We start from the raw sequence: 18,411 nt of genomic DNA, 5'->3' as shown, positions 1-18,411 counted from the left end.
ACTCGGTTTGTCAGAACCTAACGTACAACTAGTCAAAACTCAAACCAAGTTTATTCACCCACTGGGTCAAACAGCTGAAAAAGACAAAGACATGGTTCCACCAGTACCAGAATTTATTTCTCCTATTAGGCGGAGTCTCCTCCTTGAACATTTAGACAGCCAATACATCTCTGTTGCTAGGCAGAAAGTTAAGTGATGTGTGTAATAAGACTCTTCCTCCTCACTTCTTCTGACCTGACCTCGGTCCACATTCCTCACTAATCCACAGCTATCCAACTTTATCAGTGATCGAAACCAAGTGATTGCCTTTTCTCTCAGTAACTTTTCCAGACCTCTACTTCTTATCCGACCCCCATTGACCTCACCGTATACATTCATCATACATGTAATCATTAACTTCTAGTATAGAAGCAAGAGCTGCATGTAGCCAAGTGTGAACATTTGTTCATATTCTTTGCTAGTTAGTGAGTTATTATCCCAGTTATAGATCATCTGTAGTCAACAATGGGGGAGTGATTGCTTCCTACAAGAGCACAAAACTTTGAAAAGTGAGTCAGGTAAAGAGTTTTTTTTTTGTCTTAAGCCCTGTGTGTTCATTTCTCATGGAATGTAGGCTTACATTGAACACCACATTTTGGCTGCTATTGTAGGCTGAATGATAGAACAGCTATTTACATGTTAAAATGTTATGGGATGCATTTTCTCCATTGTTTTTGATGGTAGGCCAATCTGGTCGGCCACTCTGATAGGCCTACATTATGATCAAATAACCAGAGTATCCTACTTGGCCACTGTTAAACTGTAACTTAATGTGGGTACAGCCTCATTGCTCACAGTGAATATCAAAATATTTAAAACAGAAATGGCAACCTGAACTCTCTACCACATAAACTTAGCAAAAAAGAAACGAGACAACGGGCCCGAGTTACACCAGGAACGCACAATCCCTCCATCAGTGCTCAGACTGTCCCTTATAGGCTGAGAGAGGCTGGACTGAGGGCTTGTAGGCCTGTTGTAAGGCAGGTCCTCACCAGACATCACCGGCAACAACGTCGCCTATGGACACAAATCCACCGTCGCTGGACCAGACGACTGGCAAAAAGTGCTCTTCCCTGACGAGTCGCGGTTTTGTCTCACCAGGCGTGATGGTCGGATTCGCGTTTATCGTTGAAGGAATGAGCGTTACACCGAGGCCTGTACTCTGGAGCAGGATCGATTTGGAGGTGGAGGGTCCGTCATGGTCTGGGGCGTTGTGTCACAGCATCATCGGACTGAGCTTGTTGTCATTGCAGGCAATCTCAACGCTGTGCGTTACAGGGAAGACATCCTCCTCCCTCATGTGGTACCCTTCTTGCAGGCTCATCCTGACATGACCCTCCAGCATGACAATGCCACCAGCCATACTGCTCGTTCTGTGCGTGATTTCCTGCAAGACAGGAATGTCAGTGTTCTGCCATGGCCAGTGAAGAGCCCGGATCTCAACCTATTGAGCACGTCTGGGACCTGTTGGATCAGAGGGTGAGGGCTTGGGCCATTCCCCCCCAGAAATGTCCGGGAACTTGCAGGTGCCTTGGTGGAAGAGTGAGGTAACATCTCACAGCAAGAACTGACAAATCTGGTGCAGTCCATGAGGAGGAGATGCACTGCAGTACTTAATGCAGCTGGTGGCCACACCAGATACTGACTGTTACTTTTGAATTTGACCCCACCTTTGTTCAGGGACACATTATTCCATTTCTGTTATGTTCATACAAATATTTACACATGTTAAGTTTTTGCTGAAAATAAACGCAGTTGACAGTAAGAGGACGTTACATTTTTTTTTAGCTGAGTTTTTATAATAGACTACATTCACATTCCTGATACAACTTCCCTTATGTCCTCTCCAGGGAGTGTTTTGGTAAGAAGTTGGAGGTTTTGCGTCAGCTGTCAGAGTCCAGTGAAGACAAGGTTCCTCTGTTTGACCTGTTGGCGATGCTGTTTTACTCTCCTATACAACACATCCACGAGTACGCCCGGCTGCTGCTCAAACTGGCCACCTGTTTCGATGTGGTACGTACATTCCATCTATCAATACTTCTAACGGGTTCTAAAGTCTTTGTGGGAATTTTGTCACTATATCTTTCTCTTCGCTTCACTTCTCTTTTCTTCTCAATCAATCTATCACTTACATTTTAAAGCCTTTCTCCTGGTAATCTCAGAGTACAGTGGAATACCAGAGGCTGCAGGAGGGCTGCTCCAGGTATGAGGAACTGTCTCTCAGCCTGAGGAGGAAGAGGAAGGAGGCAGAGACAACGAACCAGTTCTGGAGGACATATTCTGGGAAAACTACTGTGAGTAGAGTGGTCCTGTCACAGATGAGACACAACCATAGACACATTTTGTTGTGGGTCCATTAACTATCAATACATTATTGAGCCATCTCTAGTACTGTAATGGAAGAGCACTAGCCGTGTTACTGAACGTTGATTTCCGGGGTTCCCGATGAGACTTGGGTGTATGATAATGCAAGACTATAGAACCGTAGACATGTTATTGGTGAACTATCACAAAATATTGAACGATTAAATAAATAAATTATTTAACCTTTTATTTAACTAGGCAAGTCGGTTAAGAACAAATTCTTATTTACAATGACGGCCTACCGGGGAACAGTGGGTTAACTGCCTTGTTCAGGGGCAGAACGACAGATTTTTGACCTTGTCAGCTCGGGATTCGATCCAGCAACCTTTCGGTTACTGGCCCTGTCTACTATAGATCTCACTAGGCTACCTGCCGCCCCAACGATCTCTAGCACTAGTTATCCTGTCTGTAGATATCACTAGTTATCCTGTCTGTAGATATCACTAGTTATCCTGTCTGTAGATATCACTAGTTATCCTGTCTGTAGATCCCACTAGTTATCCTGTCTATAGATCTCACTAGTTATCCTGTCTGTAGATCCCACTAGTTATCCTGTCTGTAGATCTCACTAGTTATCCTGTCTGTAGATCTCACTAGTTATCCTGTCTGTAGATATCACTAGTTATCCTGTCTGTAGATCTCACTAGTTATCCTGTCTATAGATCTCACTAGTTATCCTGTCTGTAGATCCCACTAGTTATCCTGTCTGTAGATCTCACTAGTTATCCTGTCTGTAGATCTCACTAGTTATCCTGTCTGTAGATCTCACTAGTTATCCTGTCTGTAGATCCCACTAGTTATCCTCTTTATAGATCTCACTAGTTATCCTGTCTGTAGATCTCACTAGTTATCCTCTTTATAGATCTCACTAGTTATCCTGTCTATAGATCTCACTAGTTATCCTGTCTGTAGATCTCACTAGTTATCCTGTCTGTAGATCTCACTAGTTATCCTGTCTGTAGATCCCACTAGTTATCCTGTCTATAGATCTCACTAGTTATCCTGTCTGTAGATCCCACTAGTTATCCTCTTTATAGATCTCACTAGTTATCCTGTCTGTAGATATCACTAGTTATCCTGTCTGTAGATATCACTAGTTATCCTGTCTGTAGATCTCACTAGTTATCCTGTCTGTAGATATCACTAGTTATCCTGTCTGTAGATATCACTAGTTATCCTGTCTACTATAGATCTCACTAGTTATCCTGTCTACTATAGATCTCACTAGTTATCCTGTCTGTAGATCTCACTAGTTATCCTGTCTGTAGATCTCACTAGTTATCCTGTCTGTAGATCTCACTAGTTATCCTGTCTGTAGATCTCACTAGTTATCCTGTCTGTAGATCCCACTAGTTATCCTGTCTGTAGATCTCACTAGTTATCCTGTCTGTAGATCCCACTAGTTATCCTGTCTGTAGATCTCACTAGTTATCCTGTCTGTAGATATCACTAGTTATCCTGTCTGTAGATCTCACTAGTTATCCTGTCTGTAGATCTCACTAGTTATCCTGTCTGTAGATCTCACTAGTTATCCTGTCTGTAGATCTCACTAGTTATCCTGTCTGTAGATCTCACTAGTTATCCTGTCTGTAGATCTCACTAGTTATCCTGTCTGTAGATCTCACTAGTTATCCTGTCTGTAGATCTCACTAGTTATCCTGTCTGTAGATCCCACTAGTTATCCTGTCTATAGATCTCACTAGTTATCCTGTCTACTATAGATCTCACTAGTTATCCTGTCTACTATAGATCTCACTAGTTATCCTGTCTACTATAGATCTCACTAGTTATCCTGTCTGTAGATCTCACTAGTTATCCTGTCTGTAGATCTCACTAGTTATCCTGTCTGTAGATCTCACTAGTTATCCTGTCTGTAGATATCACTAGTTATCCTGTCTGTAGATCCCACTAGTTATCCTGTCTATAGATCTCACTAGTTATCCTGTCTACTATAGATCTCACTAGTTATCCTGTCTACTATAGATCTCACTAGTTATCCTGTCTGTAGATCTCACTAGTTATCCTGTCTGTAGATCTCACTAGTTATCCTGTCTGTAGATCTCACTAGTTATCCTGTCTGTAGATATCACTAGTTATCCTGTCTGTAGATCCCACTAGTTATCCTGTCTATAGATCTCACTAGTTATCCTGTCTACTATAGATCTCACTAGTTATCCTGTCTACTATAGATCTCACTAGTTATCCTGTCTGTAGATCTCACTAGTTATCCTGTCTGTAGATCTCACTAGTTATCCTGTCTATAGATCTCACTAGTTATCCTGTCTATAGATCTCACTAGTTATCCTGTCTATAGATCTCACTAGTTATCCTGTCTATAGATCTCACTAGTTATCCTGTCTCTAGATATCACTAGTTATCCTGTCTACTATAGATCTCACTAGTTATCCTGTCTGTAGATCTCACTAGTTATCCTGTCTATAGATCTCACTAGTTATCCTGTCTATAGATCTCACTAGTTATCCTGTCTATAGATCCCACTAGTTATCCTGTCTATAGATATCACTAGTTATCCTGTCTCTAGATATCACTAGTTATCCTGTCTGTAGATCTCACTAGTTATCCTGTCTGTAGATCTCACTAGTTATCCTGTCTGTAGATCTCACTAGTTATCCTGTCTGTAGATCTCACTAGTTATCCTGTCTATAGATCCCACTAGTTATCCTGTCTATAGATATCACTAGTTATCCTGTCTCTAGATATCACTAGTTATCCTGTCTGTAGATCTCACTAGTTATCCTGTCTGTAGATCTCACTAGTTATCCTGTCTATAGATCTCACTAGTTATCCTGTCTGTAGATCTCACTAGTTATCCTGTCTGTAGATCTCACTAGTTATCCTGTCTGTAGATCCCACTAGTTATCCTGTCTGTAGATCTCACTAGTTATCCTGTCTGTAGATCTCACTAGTTATCCTGTCTGTAGATCTCACTAGTTATCCTGTCTGTAGATATCACTAGTTATCCTGTCTGTAGATCCCACTAGTTATCCTGTCTATAGATATCACTAGTTATCCTGTCTCTAGATATCACTAGTTATCCTGTCTACTATAGATCTCACTAGTTATCCTGTCTGTAGATCCCACTAGTTATCCTGTCTGTAGATCCCACTAGTTATCCTGTCTGTAGATCTCACTAGTTATCCTGTCTATAGATCTCACTAGTTATCCTGTCTGTAGATCCCACTAGTTATCCTGTCTGTAGATCCCACTAGTTATCCTGTCTATAGATCTAATACTGTTAGCCTGGTCTCAGATGTGTTTCTACTGTGTTTGGTCAACTCTGCTAGTCTGCAGGATGTCCTTCAGAAGCCCCAGGCTGGTGTGTAGAGAATAAGTTACTCTGTAAATACAGTACTACTGTGTTCTCTGCTCCCAGGATGTCCTCCGTAAGCCCCAGCGCAGGCTGGTGTATGACAGCAGCAACAAGAGCCTGACCCTCCAGAACGCCGGGAGGTTCTCTGTTAACTGGTTCATCCTGTTTAACGACGCTCTGATTCATGCTCAGGTAAGTGTCTACGGGAACCATAATCTCTAAACAGTAGTCACACATCAACATCAATAAGACAAGTGAAGGGCTGGGTAGCACACATTTATCTCACCTCTGAATCAGGCATTTAAGGCCTTAGCAGACTAATCTGTTACGATTATCACGTCACACACTGTGCCATGTTACCGGATTAAAATATTGATATCAACCTGGCCAGATTGTACGATTTGCTTCAGTTTCGTCGTCACATTCTACGATTGGCTTGCGAGGCTACGTCAGTTGACGTAGGCCACATCGACCGCAGCGGTTTGATCTGAGTCGACGTAGGCAGGAGGGAAGTGAGTTCGGAAAAAACTTCTTCGAAATAGTTTTCACATGGAAAATGTTTATGTCCGAACTCCCCAAAGATAAATGGGTCGCTATGGTAGAGCGTTTATTTTTGATTGACGATTTTGTGCATTTATCAAAGTCCAATCATTTTACCAAGATTTCAAATGTGTCATGTAATCAAGATTATAAAGGAAATCTTTATTTTTTTTAAACGTTTAAATCAAACTATTAATATTAATTTGACTATTCACAATAGTCGTATTATTGTGTGCATACTCAGGGACGGCCGTGTTCCTATTGGTTAGTCACTGGGATCGGCTCATAACACCAGCCACACTACACGATAAAGGCTAAAACATTCTGACACTGCCAGTACTTTGTTGGAGCCTACAACCGCATTTAGTGGTACTGAACCAGCAGACCTAGACCCTGTCTCACTGAACCAGCCAAGACGTAGTGGTACTGAACCAGCAGACCTAGACCCTGTCTCACTGAACGAGCCAAGACGTAGTGGTACTGAATCATCAGACCTAGACCCTGTCACACTGAACCAGCCAAGACGTAGTGGTACTGAATCATCAGACCTAGACCCTGTCACACTGAACCAGCCAAGACGTAGTGGTACTGAACCAGCAGACCTAGACCCTGTCACACTGAACCAGCCAAGACGTAGTGGTACTGAGTCAGCAGACCTAGACCCTGTCACACTGAACCAGCCAAGACGTAGTGGTACTGAACCAGCAGACCTAGACCCTGTCACACTGAACCAGCCAAGACGTAGTGGTACTGAATCATCAGACCTAGACCCTGTCACACTGAACCAGCCAAGACGTAGTGGTACTGAACCAGCAGACCTAGACCCTGTCACACTGAACCAGCCAAGACGTAGTGGTACTGAACCAGCAGACCTAGACCCTGTCACACTGAACCAGCCAAGACGTAGTGGTACTGAATCATCAGACCTAGACCCTGTCACACTGAACCAGCCAAGACGTAGTGGTACTGAACCAGCAGACCTAGACCCTGTCTCACTGAACGAGCCAAGACGTAGTGGTACTGAATCAGCAGACCTAGACCCTGTCACACTGAACCAGCCAAGACGTAGTGGTACTGAATCAGCAGACCTAGACCCTGTCACACTGAACCAGCCAAGACGTAGTGGTACTGAACCAGCAGACCTAGACCCTGTCACACTGAACCAGCCAAGACGTAGTGGTACTGAACCAGCAGACCTAGACCGTGTCACACTGAACCAGCCAAGACGTAGTGGTACTGAACCAGCAGACCTAGACCCTGTCACACTGAACCAGCCAAGACGTAGTGGTACTGAACCAGCAGACCTAGACCCTGTCACACTGAACCAGCCAAGACGTAGTGGTACTGAATCAGCAGACCTAGACCCTGTCTCACTGAACCAGCCAAGACGTAGTGGTACTGACTCAGCAGACCTAGACCCTGTCACACTGAACCAGCCAAGACGTAGTGGTACTGAATCAGCAGACCTAGACCCTGTCTCACTGAACCAGCCAAGACGTAGTGGTACTGAATCAGCAGACCTAGACCCTGTCACACTGAACCAGCCAAGACGTAGTGGTACTGAATCATCAGACCTAGACCCTGTCTAACTGAACCAGCCAAGACGTAGTGGTACTGAACCAGCAGACCTAGACCCTGTCACACTGAACCAGCCAAGACGTAGTGGTACTGAACCAGCAGACCTAGACCCTGTCACACTGAACCAGCCAAGACGTAGTGGTACTGAACCAGCAGACCTAGACCCTGTCACACTGAACCAGCCAAGACGTAGTGGTACTGAACCAGCAGACCTAGACCCTGTCACACTGAACCAGCCAAGACGTAGTGGTACTGAATCATCAGACCTAGACCCTGTCACACTGAACCAGCCAAGACGTAGTGGTACTGAATCAGCAGACCTAGACCCTGTCACACTGAACCAGCCAAGACGTAGTGGTACTGAACCAGCAGACCTAGACCCTGTCACACTGAACCAGCCAAGACGTAGTGGTACTGAACCAGCAGACCTAGACCCTGTCACACTGAACCAGCCAAGACGTAGTGGTACTGAATCAGCAGACCTAGACCCTGTCACACTGAACCAGCCAAGACGTAGTGGTACTGAATCATCAGACCTAGACCCTGTTACACTGAACCAGCCAAGACGTAGTGGTACTGAACCAGCAGACCTAGACCCTGTCACACTGAACCAGCCAAGACGTAGTGGTACTGAATCAGCAGACCTAGACCCTGTCACACTGAACCAGCCAAGACGTAGTGGTACTGAATCCAGCAGACCTAGACCCTGTTACACTGAACCAGCCAAGACGTAGTGGTACTGAATCAGCAGACCTAGACCCTGTCACACTGAACCAGCCAAGACGTAGTGGTACTGAACCAGCAGACCTAGACCCTGTCACACTGAACGAGGAGCCAAGACGTAGTGGTACTGACTCAGCAGACCTAAACCCTGTCACACTGAACCAGCCAAGACGTAGTGGTACTGAACCAGCAGACCTAGACCCTGTCACACTGAACCAGCCAAGACGTAGTGGTACTGACTCAGCAGACCTAGACCCTGTTACACTGAACCAGCCAAGACGTAGTGGTACTGAATCATCAGACCTAGACCCTGTCACACTGAACCAGCCAAGACGTAGTGGTACTGAACCAGCAGACCTAGACCCTGTCACACTGAACCAGCCAAGACGTAGTGGTACTGAATCAGCAGACCTAGACCCTGTCACACTGAACCAGCCAAGACGTAGTGGTACTGAATCATCAGACCTAGACCCTGTTACACTGAACCAGCCAAGACGTAGTGGTACTGAACCAGCAGACCTAGACCCTGTCACACTGAACCAGCCAAGACGTAGTGGTACTGAATCATCAGACCTAGACCCTGTCACACTGAACCAGCCAAGACGTAGTGGTACTGAATCATCAGACCTAGACCCTGTTACACTGAACCAGCCAAGACGTAGTGGTACTGAACCAGCAGACCTAGACCCTGTCACACTGAACCAGCCAAGACGTAGTGGTACTGAACCAGCAGACCTAGACCCTGTCACACTGAACGAGGAGCCAAGACGTAGTGGTACTGAATCAGCAGACCTAGACCCTGTCACACTGAACCAGCCAAGACGTAGTGGTACTGAACCAGCAGACCTAGACCCTGTCACACTGAACCAGCCAAGACGTAGTGGTACTGACTCAGCAGACCTAGACCCTGTTACACTGAACCAGCCAAGACGTAGTGGTACTGAATCAGCAGACCTAGACCCTGTCTCACTGAACGAGGAGCCAAGACGTAGTGGTACTGAATCATCAGACCTAGACCCTGTTACACTGAACCAGCCAAGACGTAGTGGTACTGAATCAGCAGACCTAGACCCTGTCTCACTGAACGAGGAGCCAAGACGTAGTGGTACTGAATCATCAGACCTAAACCCTGTCTCACTGAACCAGCCAAGACGTAGTGGTACTGAATCAGCAGACCTAGACCCTGTCTCACTGAACGAGGAGCCAAGACGTAGTGGTACTGAATCATCAGACCTAGACCCTGTCTCACTGAACGAGGAGCCAAGACGTAGTGGTACTGAATCATCAGACCTAGACCCTGTCACACTGAACCAGCCAAGACGTAGTGGTACTGACTCAGCAGACCTAGACCCTGTCACACTGAACCAGCCAAGACGTAGTGGTACTGAATCATCAGACCTAGACCCTGTCACACTGAACCAGCCAAGACGTAGTGGTACTGAATCATCAGACCTAGACCCTGTTACACTGAACCAGCCAAGACGTAGTGGTACTGAATCATCAGACCTAGACCCTGTCACACTGAACCAGCCAAGACGTAGTGGTACTGAATCATCAGACCTAGACCCTGTCACACTGAACCAGCCAAGACGTAGTGGTACTGAATCATCAGACCTAGACCCTGTCACACTGAACCAGCCAAGACGTAGTGGTACTGAATCAGCAGACCTAGACCCTGTTACACTGAACCAGCCAAGACGTAGTGGTACTGAATCAGCAGACCTAAACCCTGTCACACTGAACCAGCCAAGACGTAGTGGTACTGAGTCAGCAGACCTAGACCCTGTTACACTGAACCAGCCAAGACGTAGTGGTACTGAGTCAGCAGACCTAGACCCTGTTACACTGAACCAGCCAAGACGTAGTGGTACTGAGTCAGCAGACCTAGACCCTGTCACACTGAACCAGCCAAGACGTAGTGGTACTGAATCAGCAGACCTAGACCCTGTCTCACTGAACGAGGAGCCAAGACGTAGTGGTACTGAATCAGCAGACCTAGACCCTGTTACACTGAACCAGCCAAGACGTAGTGGTACTGAACCAGCAGACCTAGACCCTGTTACACTGAACCAGCCAAGACGTAGTGGTACTGAATCATCAGACCTAGACCCTGTTACACTGAACCAGCCAAGACGTAGTGGTACTGAATCAGCAGACCTAGACCCTGTCTCACTGAACGAGGAGCCAAGACGTAGTGGTACTGAATCATCAGACCTAGACCCTGTTACACTGAACCAGCCAAGACGTAGTGGTACTGAACCAGCAGACCTAGACCCTGTCTCACTGAACGAGGAGCCAAGACGTAGTGGTACTGAATCATCAGACCTAAACCCTGTCTCACTGAACCAGCCAAGACGTAGTGGTACTGAATCAGCAGACCTAGACCCTGTCTCACTGAACCAGCCAAGACGTAGTGGTACTGAATCAGCAGACCTAGACCCTGTCACACTGAACCAGCCAAGACGTAGTGGTACTGAATCAGCAGACCTAGACCCTGTTACACTGAACCAGCCAAGACGTAGTGGTACTGAATCAGCAGACCTAGACCCTGTCTCACTGAACGAGGAGCCAAGACGTAGTGGTACTGAATCATCAGACCTAAACCCTGTTACACTGAACCAGCCAAGACGTAGTGGTACTGAACCAGCAGACCTAGACCCTGTCTCACTGAACGAGGAGCCAAGACGTAGTGGTACTGAACCAGCAGACCTAGACCCTGTCACACTGAACCAGCCAAGACGTAGTGGTACTGAACCAGCAGACCAAGACGTAGTGGTACTGAACCAGCAGACCTAGACCCTGTCTCACTGAACCAGCCAAGACGTAGTGGTACTGAACCAGCAGACCTAGACCCTGTCACACTGAACCAGCCAAGACGTAGTGGTACTGAACCAGCAGACCTAGACCCTGTCTCACTGAACCAGCCAAGACGTAGTGGTACTGAACCAGCAGACCTAGACCCTGTCTCACTGAACCAGCCTAGACGTAGTGGTACTGAATCAGCCGACCTAGACCCTGTCACACTGAACCAGCCAAGACGTAGTGGTACTGAACCAGCAGACCTAGACCCTGTCACACTGAACCAGCCAAGACGTAGTGGTACTGAATCAGCAGACCTAGACCCTGTCACACTGAACCAGCCAAGACGTAGTGGTACTGAACCAGCAGACCTAGACCCTGTCTCACTGAACGAGGAGCCAAGACGTAGTGGTACTGAATCATCAGACCTAAACCCTGTTACACTGAACCAGCCAAGACGTAGTGGTACTGAACCAGCAGACCTAGACCCTGTCTCACTGAACCAGCCAAGACGTAGTGGTACTGAATCAGCAGACCTAGACCCTGTTACACTGAACCAGCCAAGACGTAGTGGTACTGAATCAGCAGACCTAGACCCTGTCACACTGAACCAGCCAAGACGTAGTGGTACTGAATCAGCAGACCTAGACCCTGTTACACTGAACCAGCCAAGACGTAGTGGTACTGAATCAGCAGACCTAGACCCTGTTACACTGAACCAGCCAAGACGTAGTGGTACTGAACCAGCAGACCTAGACCCTGTTACACTGAACTAGCCAAGACGTAGTGGTACTGAACCAGCAGACCTAGACCCTGTTACACTGAACCAGCCAAGACGTAGTGGTACTGAATCAGCAGACCTAGACCCTGTTACACTGAACCAGCCAAGACGTAGTGGTACTGAATCAGCAGACCTAGACCCTGTCTCACTGAACCAGCCAAGACGTAGTGGTACTGAATCAGCAGACCTAGACCCTGTTACACTGAACCAGCCAAGACATAGTGGTACTGAATCAGCAGACCTAGACCCTGTCTCACTGAACCAGCCAAGACGTAGTGGTACTGAATCAGCAGACCTAGACCCTGTCTCACTTAACTGGGGATTATTGTCTGGGACGGTAAAATCGTGGCATAAGATGGCTAAAATCATACAGTCCGCAAAGGCCTTTACTAAACAGCCATTGAAACCAATGAAATAGCTGGTAAGGAAATATTGAAACCAATGAAAGAGTTGGTAAGGGACTATTGAAACCAATGAAAGAGTTGGTAAGATTTGATTCTATAAGGCTGATATTGTGTCTTTATTCCGTCAGGGTACCATCCCCTCTAAGAGCTTTGTAAGTATACACTGTCTGCTGTTGTCTTGGGATTTAACCTGTCCAGGTACTGTATTTCCTGGGTCCTTATGGCTTGGCTTTAGAAAGCTTGTCATACATTTCCCAAGCTACTGAACTGAGACTCCCAGGCCAGGGGCTGTCCTTGGCTGCCTGTATGTCTGTTTTGGGTGTGATTGTGGAACAATGGCCTTAGTTAGGAGCTTTGCACCAGCTCAGGCTTTGTCCTCCTGTTGTATTTACACAGCACAGATCCTTATCGGTAGTGACTTACAGTGTTAATGTGACCCTGCTGTAACCTGGCTGTCACATTGCACCACTCTCCTTTGAGAAGGTCCTTTTCAATGAACACTGTTGTCCTTTATTCTGGTTTATTGTTTTGATAGTTGATGAATTGCCTCTGTTGGAGCTGTGGTGACTGCTATAGGCTACCGCTCTCTCTGTTGGACCTGTGGTGACTGCTATAGGCTACCGCTCTCTCTGTTGGACCTGTGGTGACTGCTATAGGCTACTGCTCTCTCTGTTGGAGCTGTGGTGACCGCTATAGGCTACTGCTCTCTCTGTTGGAGCTGTGGTGACTGCTATAGGCTACCGCTCTCTCTGTTGGACCTGTGGTGACTGCTATAGGCTACTGCTCTCTCTGTTGGACCTGTGGTGACTGCTATAGGCTACCGCTCTCTCTGTTGGACCTGTGGTGACTGCTATAGGCTACCGCTCTCTCTGTTGGACCTGTGGTGACTGCTATAGGCTACCGCTCTCTCTGTTGGACCTGTGGTGACTGCTATAGGCTACCGCTCTCTCTGTTGGACCTGTGGTGACTGCTATAGGCTACCGCTCTCTCTGTTGGACCTGTGGTGACTGCTATAGGCTACCGCTCTCTCTGTTGGACCTGTGGTGACTGCTATAGGCTACTGGTCTCTCTGTTGGAGCTGTGGTGACTGCTATAGGCTACCGCTCTCTCTGTTGGACCTGTGGTGACTGCTATAGGCTACCGCTCTCTCTGTTGGACCTGTGGTGACTGCTATAGGCTACTGCTCTCTCTGTTGGAGCTGTGGTGACTGCTATAGGCTACCGCTCTCTCTGTTGGACCTGTGGTGACTGCTATAGGCTACTGCTCTCTCTGTTGGACCTGTGGTGACTGCTATAGGCTACCGCTCTCTCTGTTGGACCTGTGGTGACTGCTATAGGCTACCGCTCTCTCTGTTGGACCTGTGGTGACTGCTATAGGCTACCGCTCTCTCTGTTGGACCTGTGGTGACTGCTATAGGCTACTGCTCTCTCTGTTGGAGCTGTGGTGACTGCTATAGGCTACTGCTCTCTCTGTTGGAGCTGTGGTGACTGCTATAGGCTACTGCTCTCTCTGTTGGAGCTGTGGTGACCGCTATAGGCTACTGCTCTCTCTGTTGGAGCTGTGGTGACTGCTATAGGCTACCGCTCTCTCTGTTGGACCTGTGGTGACTGCTATAGGCTACTGCTCTCTCTGTTGGAGCTGTGGTGACTGCTATAGGCTACCGCTCTCTCTGTTGGAGCTGTGGTGACTGCTATAGGCTACCGCTCTCTCTGTTGGACCTGTGGTGACTGCTATAGGCTACCGCTCTCTCTGTTGGACCTGTGGTGACTGCTATAGGCTACCGCTCTCTCTGTTGGACCTGTGGTGACTGCTATAGGCTACCGCTCTCTCTGTTGGACCTGTGGTGACTGCTATAGGCTACCGCTCTCTCTGTTGGACCTGTGGTGACTGCTATAGGCTACTGGTCTCTCTGTTGGAGCTGTGGTGACTGCTATAGGCTACCGCTCTCTCTGTTGGACCTGTGGTGACTGCTATAGGCTACCGCTCTCTCTGTTGGACCTGTGGTGACTGCTATAGGCTACTGCTCTCTCTGTTGGAGCTGTGGTGACTGCTATAGGCTACCGCTCTCTCTGTTGGACCTGTGGTGACTGCTATAGGCTACTGCTCTCTCTGTTGGACCTGTGGTGACTGCTATAGGCTACCGCTCTCTCTGTTGGACCTGTGGTGACTGCTATAGGCTACCGCTCTCTCTGTTGGACCTGTGGTGACTGCTATAGGCTACCGCTCTCTCTGTTGGACCTGTGGTGACTGCTATAGGCTACCGCTCTCTCTGTTGGACCTGTGGTGACTGCTATAGGCTACTGCTCTCTCTGTTGGAGCTGTGGTGACTGCTATAGGCTACTGGTCTCTCTGTTGGAGCTGTGGTGACTGCTATAGGCTACCGCTCTCTCTGTTGGACCTGTGGTGACTGCTATAGGCTACCGCTCTCTCTGTTGGACCTGTGGTGACTGCTATAGGCTACTGCTCTCTCTGTTGGAGCTGTGGTGACTGCTATAGGCTACCGCTCTCTCTGTTGGACCTGTGGTGACTGCTATAGGCTACTGCTCTCTCTGTTGGACCTGTGGTGACTGCTATAGGCTACCGCTCTCTCTGTTGGACCTGTGGTGACTGCTATAGGCTACCGCTCTCTCTGTTGGACCTGTGGTGACTGCTATAGGCTACCGCTCTCTCTGTTGGACCTGTGGTGACTGCTATAGGCTACTGCTCTCTCTGTTGGAGCTGTGGTGACTGCTATAGGCTACTGGTCTCTCTGTTGGAGCTGTGGTGACTGCTATAGGCTACTGCTCTCTCTGTTGGAGCTGTGGTGACCGCTATAGGCTACTGCTCTCTCTGTTGGAGCTGTGGTGACTGCTATAGGCTACCGCTCTCTCTGTTGGACCTGTGGTGACTGCTATAGGCTACTGCTCTCTCTGTTGGAGCTGTGGTGACTGCTATAGGCTACCGCTCTCTCTGTTGGAGCTGTGGTGACTGCTATAGGCTACCGCTCTCTCTGTTGGAGCTGTGGTGACTGCTATAGGCTACTGCTCTCTCTGTTGGAGCTGTGGTGACTGCTATAGGCTACTGCTCTCTCTGTTGGAGCTGTGGTGACTGCTATAGGCTACCGCTCTCTCTGTTGGAGCTGTGGTGACTGCTATAGGCTACCGCTCTCTCTGTTGGAGCTGTGGTGACTGCTATAGGCTACTGCTCTCTCTGTTGGAGCTGTGGTGACTGCTATAGGCTACTGCTCTCTCTGTTGGAGCTGTGGTGACTGCTATAGGCTACCGCTCTCTCTGTTGGAGCTGTGGTGACTGCTATAGGCTACTGCTCTCTCTGTTGGACCTGTGGTGACTGCTATAGGCTACTGCTCTCTCTGTTGGACCTGTGGTGACTGCTATAGGCTACCGCTCTCTCTGTTGGACCTGTGGTGACTGCTATAGGCTACCGCTCTCTCTGTTGGAGCTGTGGTGACTGCTATAGGCTACCGCTCTCTCTGTTGGAGCTGTGGTGACTGCTATAGGCTACCTCTCTCTCTGTTGGAGCTGTGGTGACTGCTATAGGTTACCGCTCTCTCTGTTGGAGCTGTGGTGACTGCTATAGGCTACCGCTCTCTCTGTTGGAGCTGTGGTGACTGCTATAGGCTACCGCTCTCTCTGTTGGAGCTGTGGTGACTGCTATAGGCTACTGCTCTCTCTGTTGGAGCTGTGGTGACTGCTATAGGCTACCGCTCTCTCTGTTGGAGCTGTGGTGACTGCTATAGGCTACCTCTCTCTCTGTTGGAGCTGTGGTGACTGCTATAGGTTACCGCTCTCTCTGTTGGAGCTGTGGTGACTGCTATAGGCTACCGCTCTCTCTGTTGGAGCTGTGGTGACTGCTATAGGCTACCGCTCTCTCTGTTGGAGCTGTGGTGACTGCTATAGGCTACCGCTCTCTCTGTTGGAGCTGTGGTGACTGCTATAGGCTACCGCTCTCTCTGTTGGAGCTGTGGTGACTGCTATAGGCTACCGCTCTCTCTGTTGGAGCTGTGGTGACTGCTATAGGCTACCGCTCTCTCTGTTGGAGCTGTGGTAACTGCTATAGGCTGCCGCTCTCTCTGTTGGAGCTGTGGTGACTGCTATAGGCTACCGCTCTCTCTGTTGGAGCTGTGGTGACTGCTATAGGCTACCGCTCTCTCTGTTGGACCTGTGGTGACTGCTATAGGCTACCGCTCTCTCTGTTGGACCTGTGGTGACTGCTATAGGCTACCGCTCTCTCTGTTGGACCTGTGGTGACTGCTATAGGCTACCGCTCTCTCTGTTGGACCTGTGGTGACTGCTATAGGCTACCGCTCTCTCTGTTGGACCTGTGGTGACTGCTATATGCTACTGCTCTCTCTGTTGGAGCTGTGGTGACTGCTATAGGCTACCGCTCTCTCGGTTGGACCTGTGGTGACTGCTATAGGCTACTGCTCTCTCTGTTGGACCTGTGGTGACTGCTATAGGCTACCGCTCTCTCTGTTGGAGCTATGGTGACCGCTATAGGCTACTGCTCTCTCTGTTGGAGCTGTGGTGACTGCTATAGGCTACTGCTCTCTCTGTTGGAGCTGTGGTGACTGCTATAGGCTACTGCTCTCTCTGTTGGACCTGTGGTGACTGCTATAGGCTACTGCTCTCTCTGTTGGAGCTGTGGTGACTGCTATAGGCTACCGCTCTCTCTGTTGGAGCTGTGGTGACTGCTATAGGCTACCGCTCTCTCTGTTGGAGCTGTGGTGACTGCTATAGGCTACCGCTCTCTCTGTTGGAGCTGTGGTGACTGCTATAGGCTACTGCTCTCTCTGTTGGAGCTGTGGTGACTGCTATAGGCTACCGCTCTCTCTGTTGGAGCTGTGGTGACTGCTATAGGCTACTGCTCTCTCTGTTGGAGCTGTGGTGACTGCTATAGGCTACTGCTCTCTCTGTTGGAGCTGTGGTGACTGCTATATGCTACTGCTCTCTCTGTTGGAGCTGTGGTGACTTGTTCTGCTTGAATTCCGCTTGATCTGCTTGTTTGTTTGAAACAAGTGAAACATAGAAATCCACTGCACTGTGACATCACTGTTGTGTCTCCCTCCAGTTCTCATCTCATCATGTCTACTCCCTGGCCACTCTCTGGGTGGAACCAATCACTGACATCACTGTTGTGTCTCCCTGCAGTTCTCATCTCATCATGTCTACTCCCTGGCCACTCTCTGGGTGGAACCAATCACTGACATCACTGCCAACAGCAACCTGTAAGTTTAGTCTACCTGCTATCCTTCTGTCAACCAATAACCAACTAGCCTTTTCTAGCAAGGTAGAATATGGTGTTGAGGTAACCAACTAGCCTTTTCTAGCAAGGTAGAATATGGTGTTGAGGTCTGGTAACACCAGACTAATCTGGTGTTACCAGACTAATCAATAACTAATGTAAACTCAGCAAAAAAAGAAACGTCCTCTCACTGTCAACTGCGTTTATTTTCAGCAAACTTAACATGTGTAAATATTTGTATGAACATAAGATTCAACGACTGACACGGAACCCAAACCGGCTGTGCGTGCGCGCCATCGTGCATACATGTATTTTGTTCCCCCCACACCAAACGCGATCACGACACGCAGGTTAAAATATCAAAACAAATTCTGAACCAATTACATTCATTTGGGGACAGGTCGAAAAGCATTAATCATTTATGGCAATTTAGCTAGCCAGCTTGCACTAGCTAGCTAATTTGTCCTATTTAGCTAGCTTGCTGTTGCTAGCTAATTTGTCCTATTTAGCTAGCTTGCTGTTGCTAGCTAATTTGTCCTATTTAGCTAGCTTGCTGTTGCTAGCTAATTTGTCCTATTTAGCTAGCTTGCACTAGCTAGCTAATTTGTCCT

General features: G+C 48.0%; 1 protein-coding gene across 1 annotated transcript in view; it reads left to right on the top strand.

The window, feature by feature from the left end:
• LOC120064508 (alsin-like) overlaps positions 1-18,411 on the top strand; it is an 89,781-nt gene that overhangs the window by 48,164 nt on the left and 23,206 nt on the right. Inside the window, exons 12-15 of the mRNA XM_039015124.1 lie at positions 1,890-2,052; positions 2,202-2,333; positions 5,798-5,926; positions 17,707-17,783. Of these exons, the coding sequence (XP_038871052.1) occupies positions 1,890-2,052; positions 2,202-2,333; positions 5,798-5,926; positions 17,707-17,783 (501 nt within the window). The remainder of the gene's footprint in view (positions 1-1,889; positions 2,053-2,201; positions 2,334-5,797; positions 5,927-17,706; positions 17,784-18,411) is intronic.

The sequence above is a fragment of the Salvelinus namaycush genome, chromosome 19, assembly GCF_016432855.1.
Source record: "Salvelinus namaycush isolate Seneca chromosome 19, SaNama_1.0, whole genome shotgun sequence".
NCBI lineage: Eukaryota > Metazoa > Chordata > Actinopteri > Salmoniformes > Salmonidae > Salvelinus > Salvelinus namaycush.
Note: the sequence above shows the minus strand (reverse complement) of the source record. Positions and strands in the feature narration are given on the sequence as shown.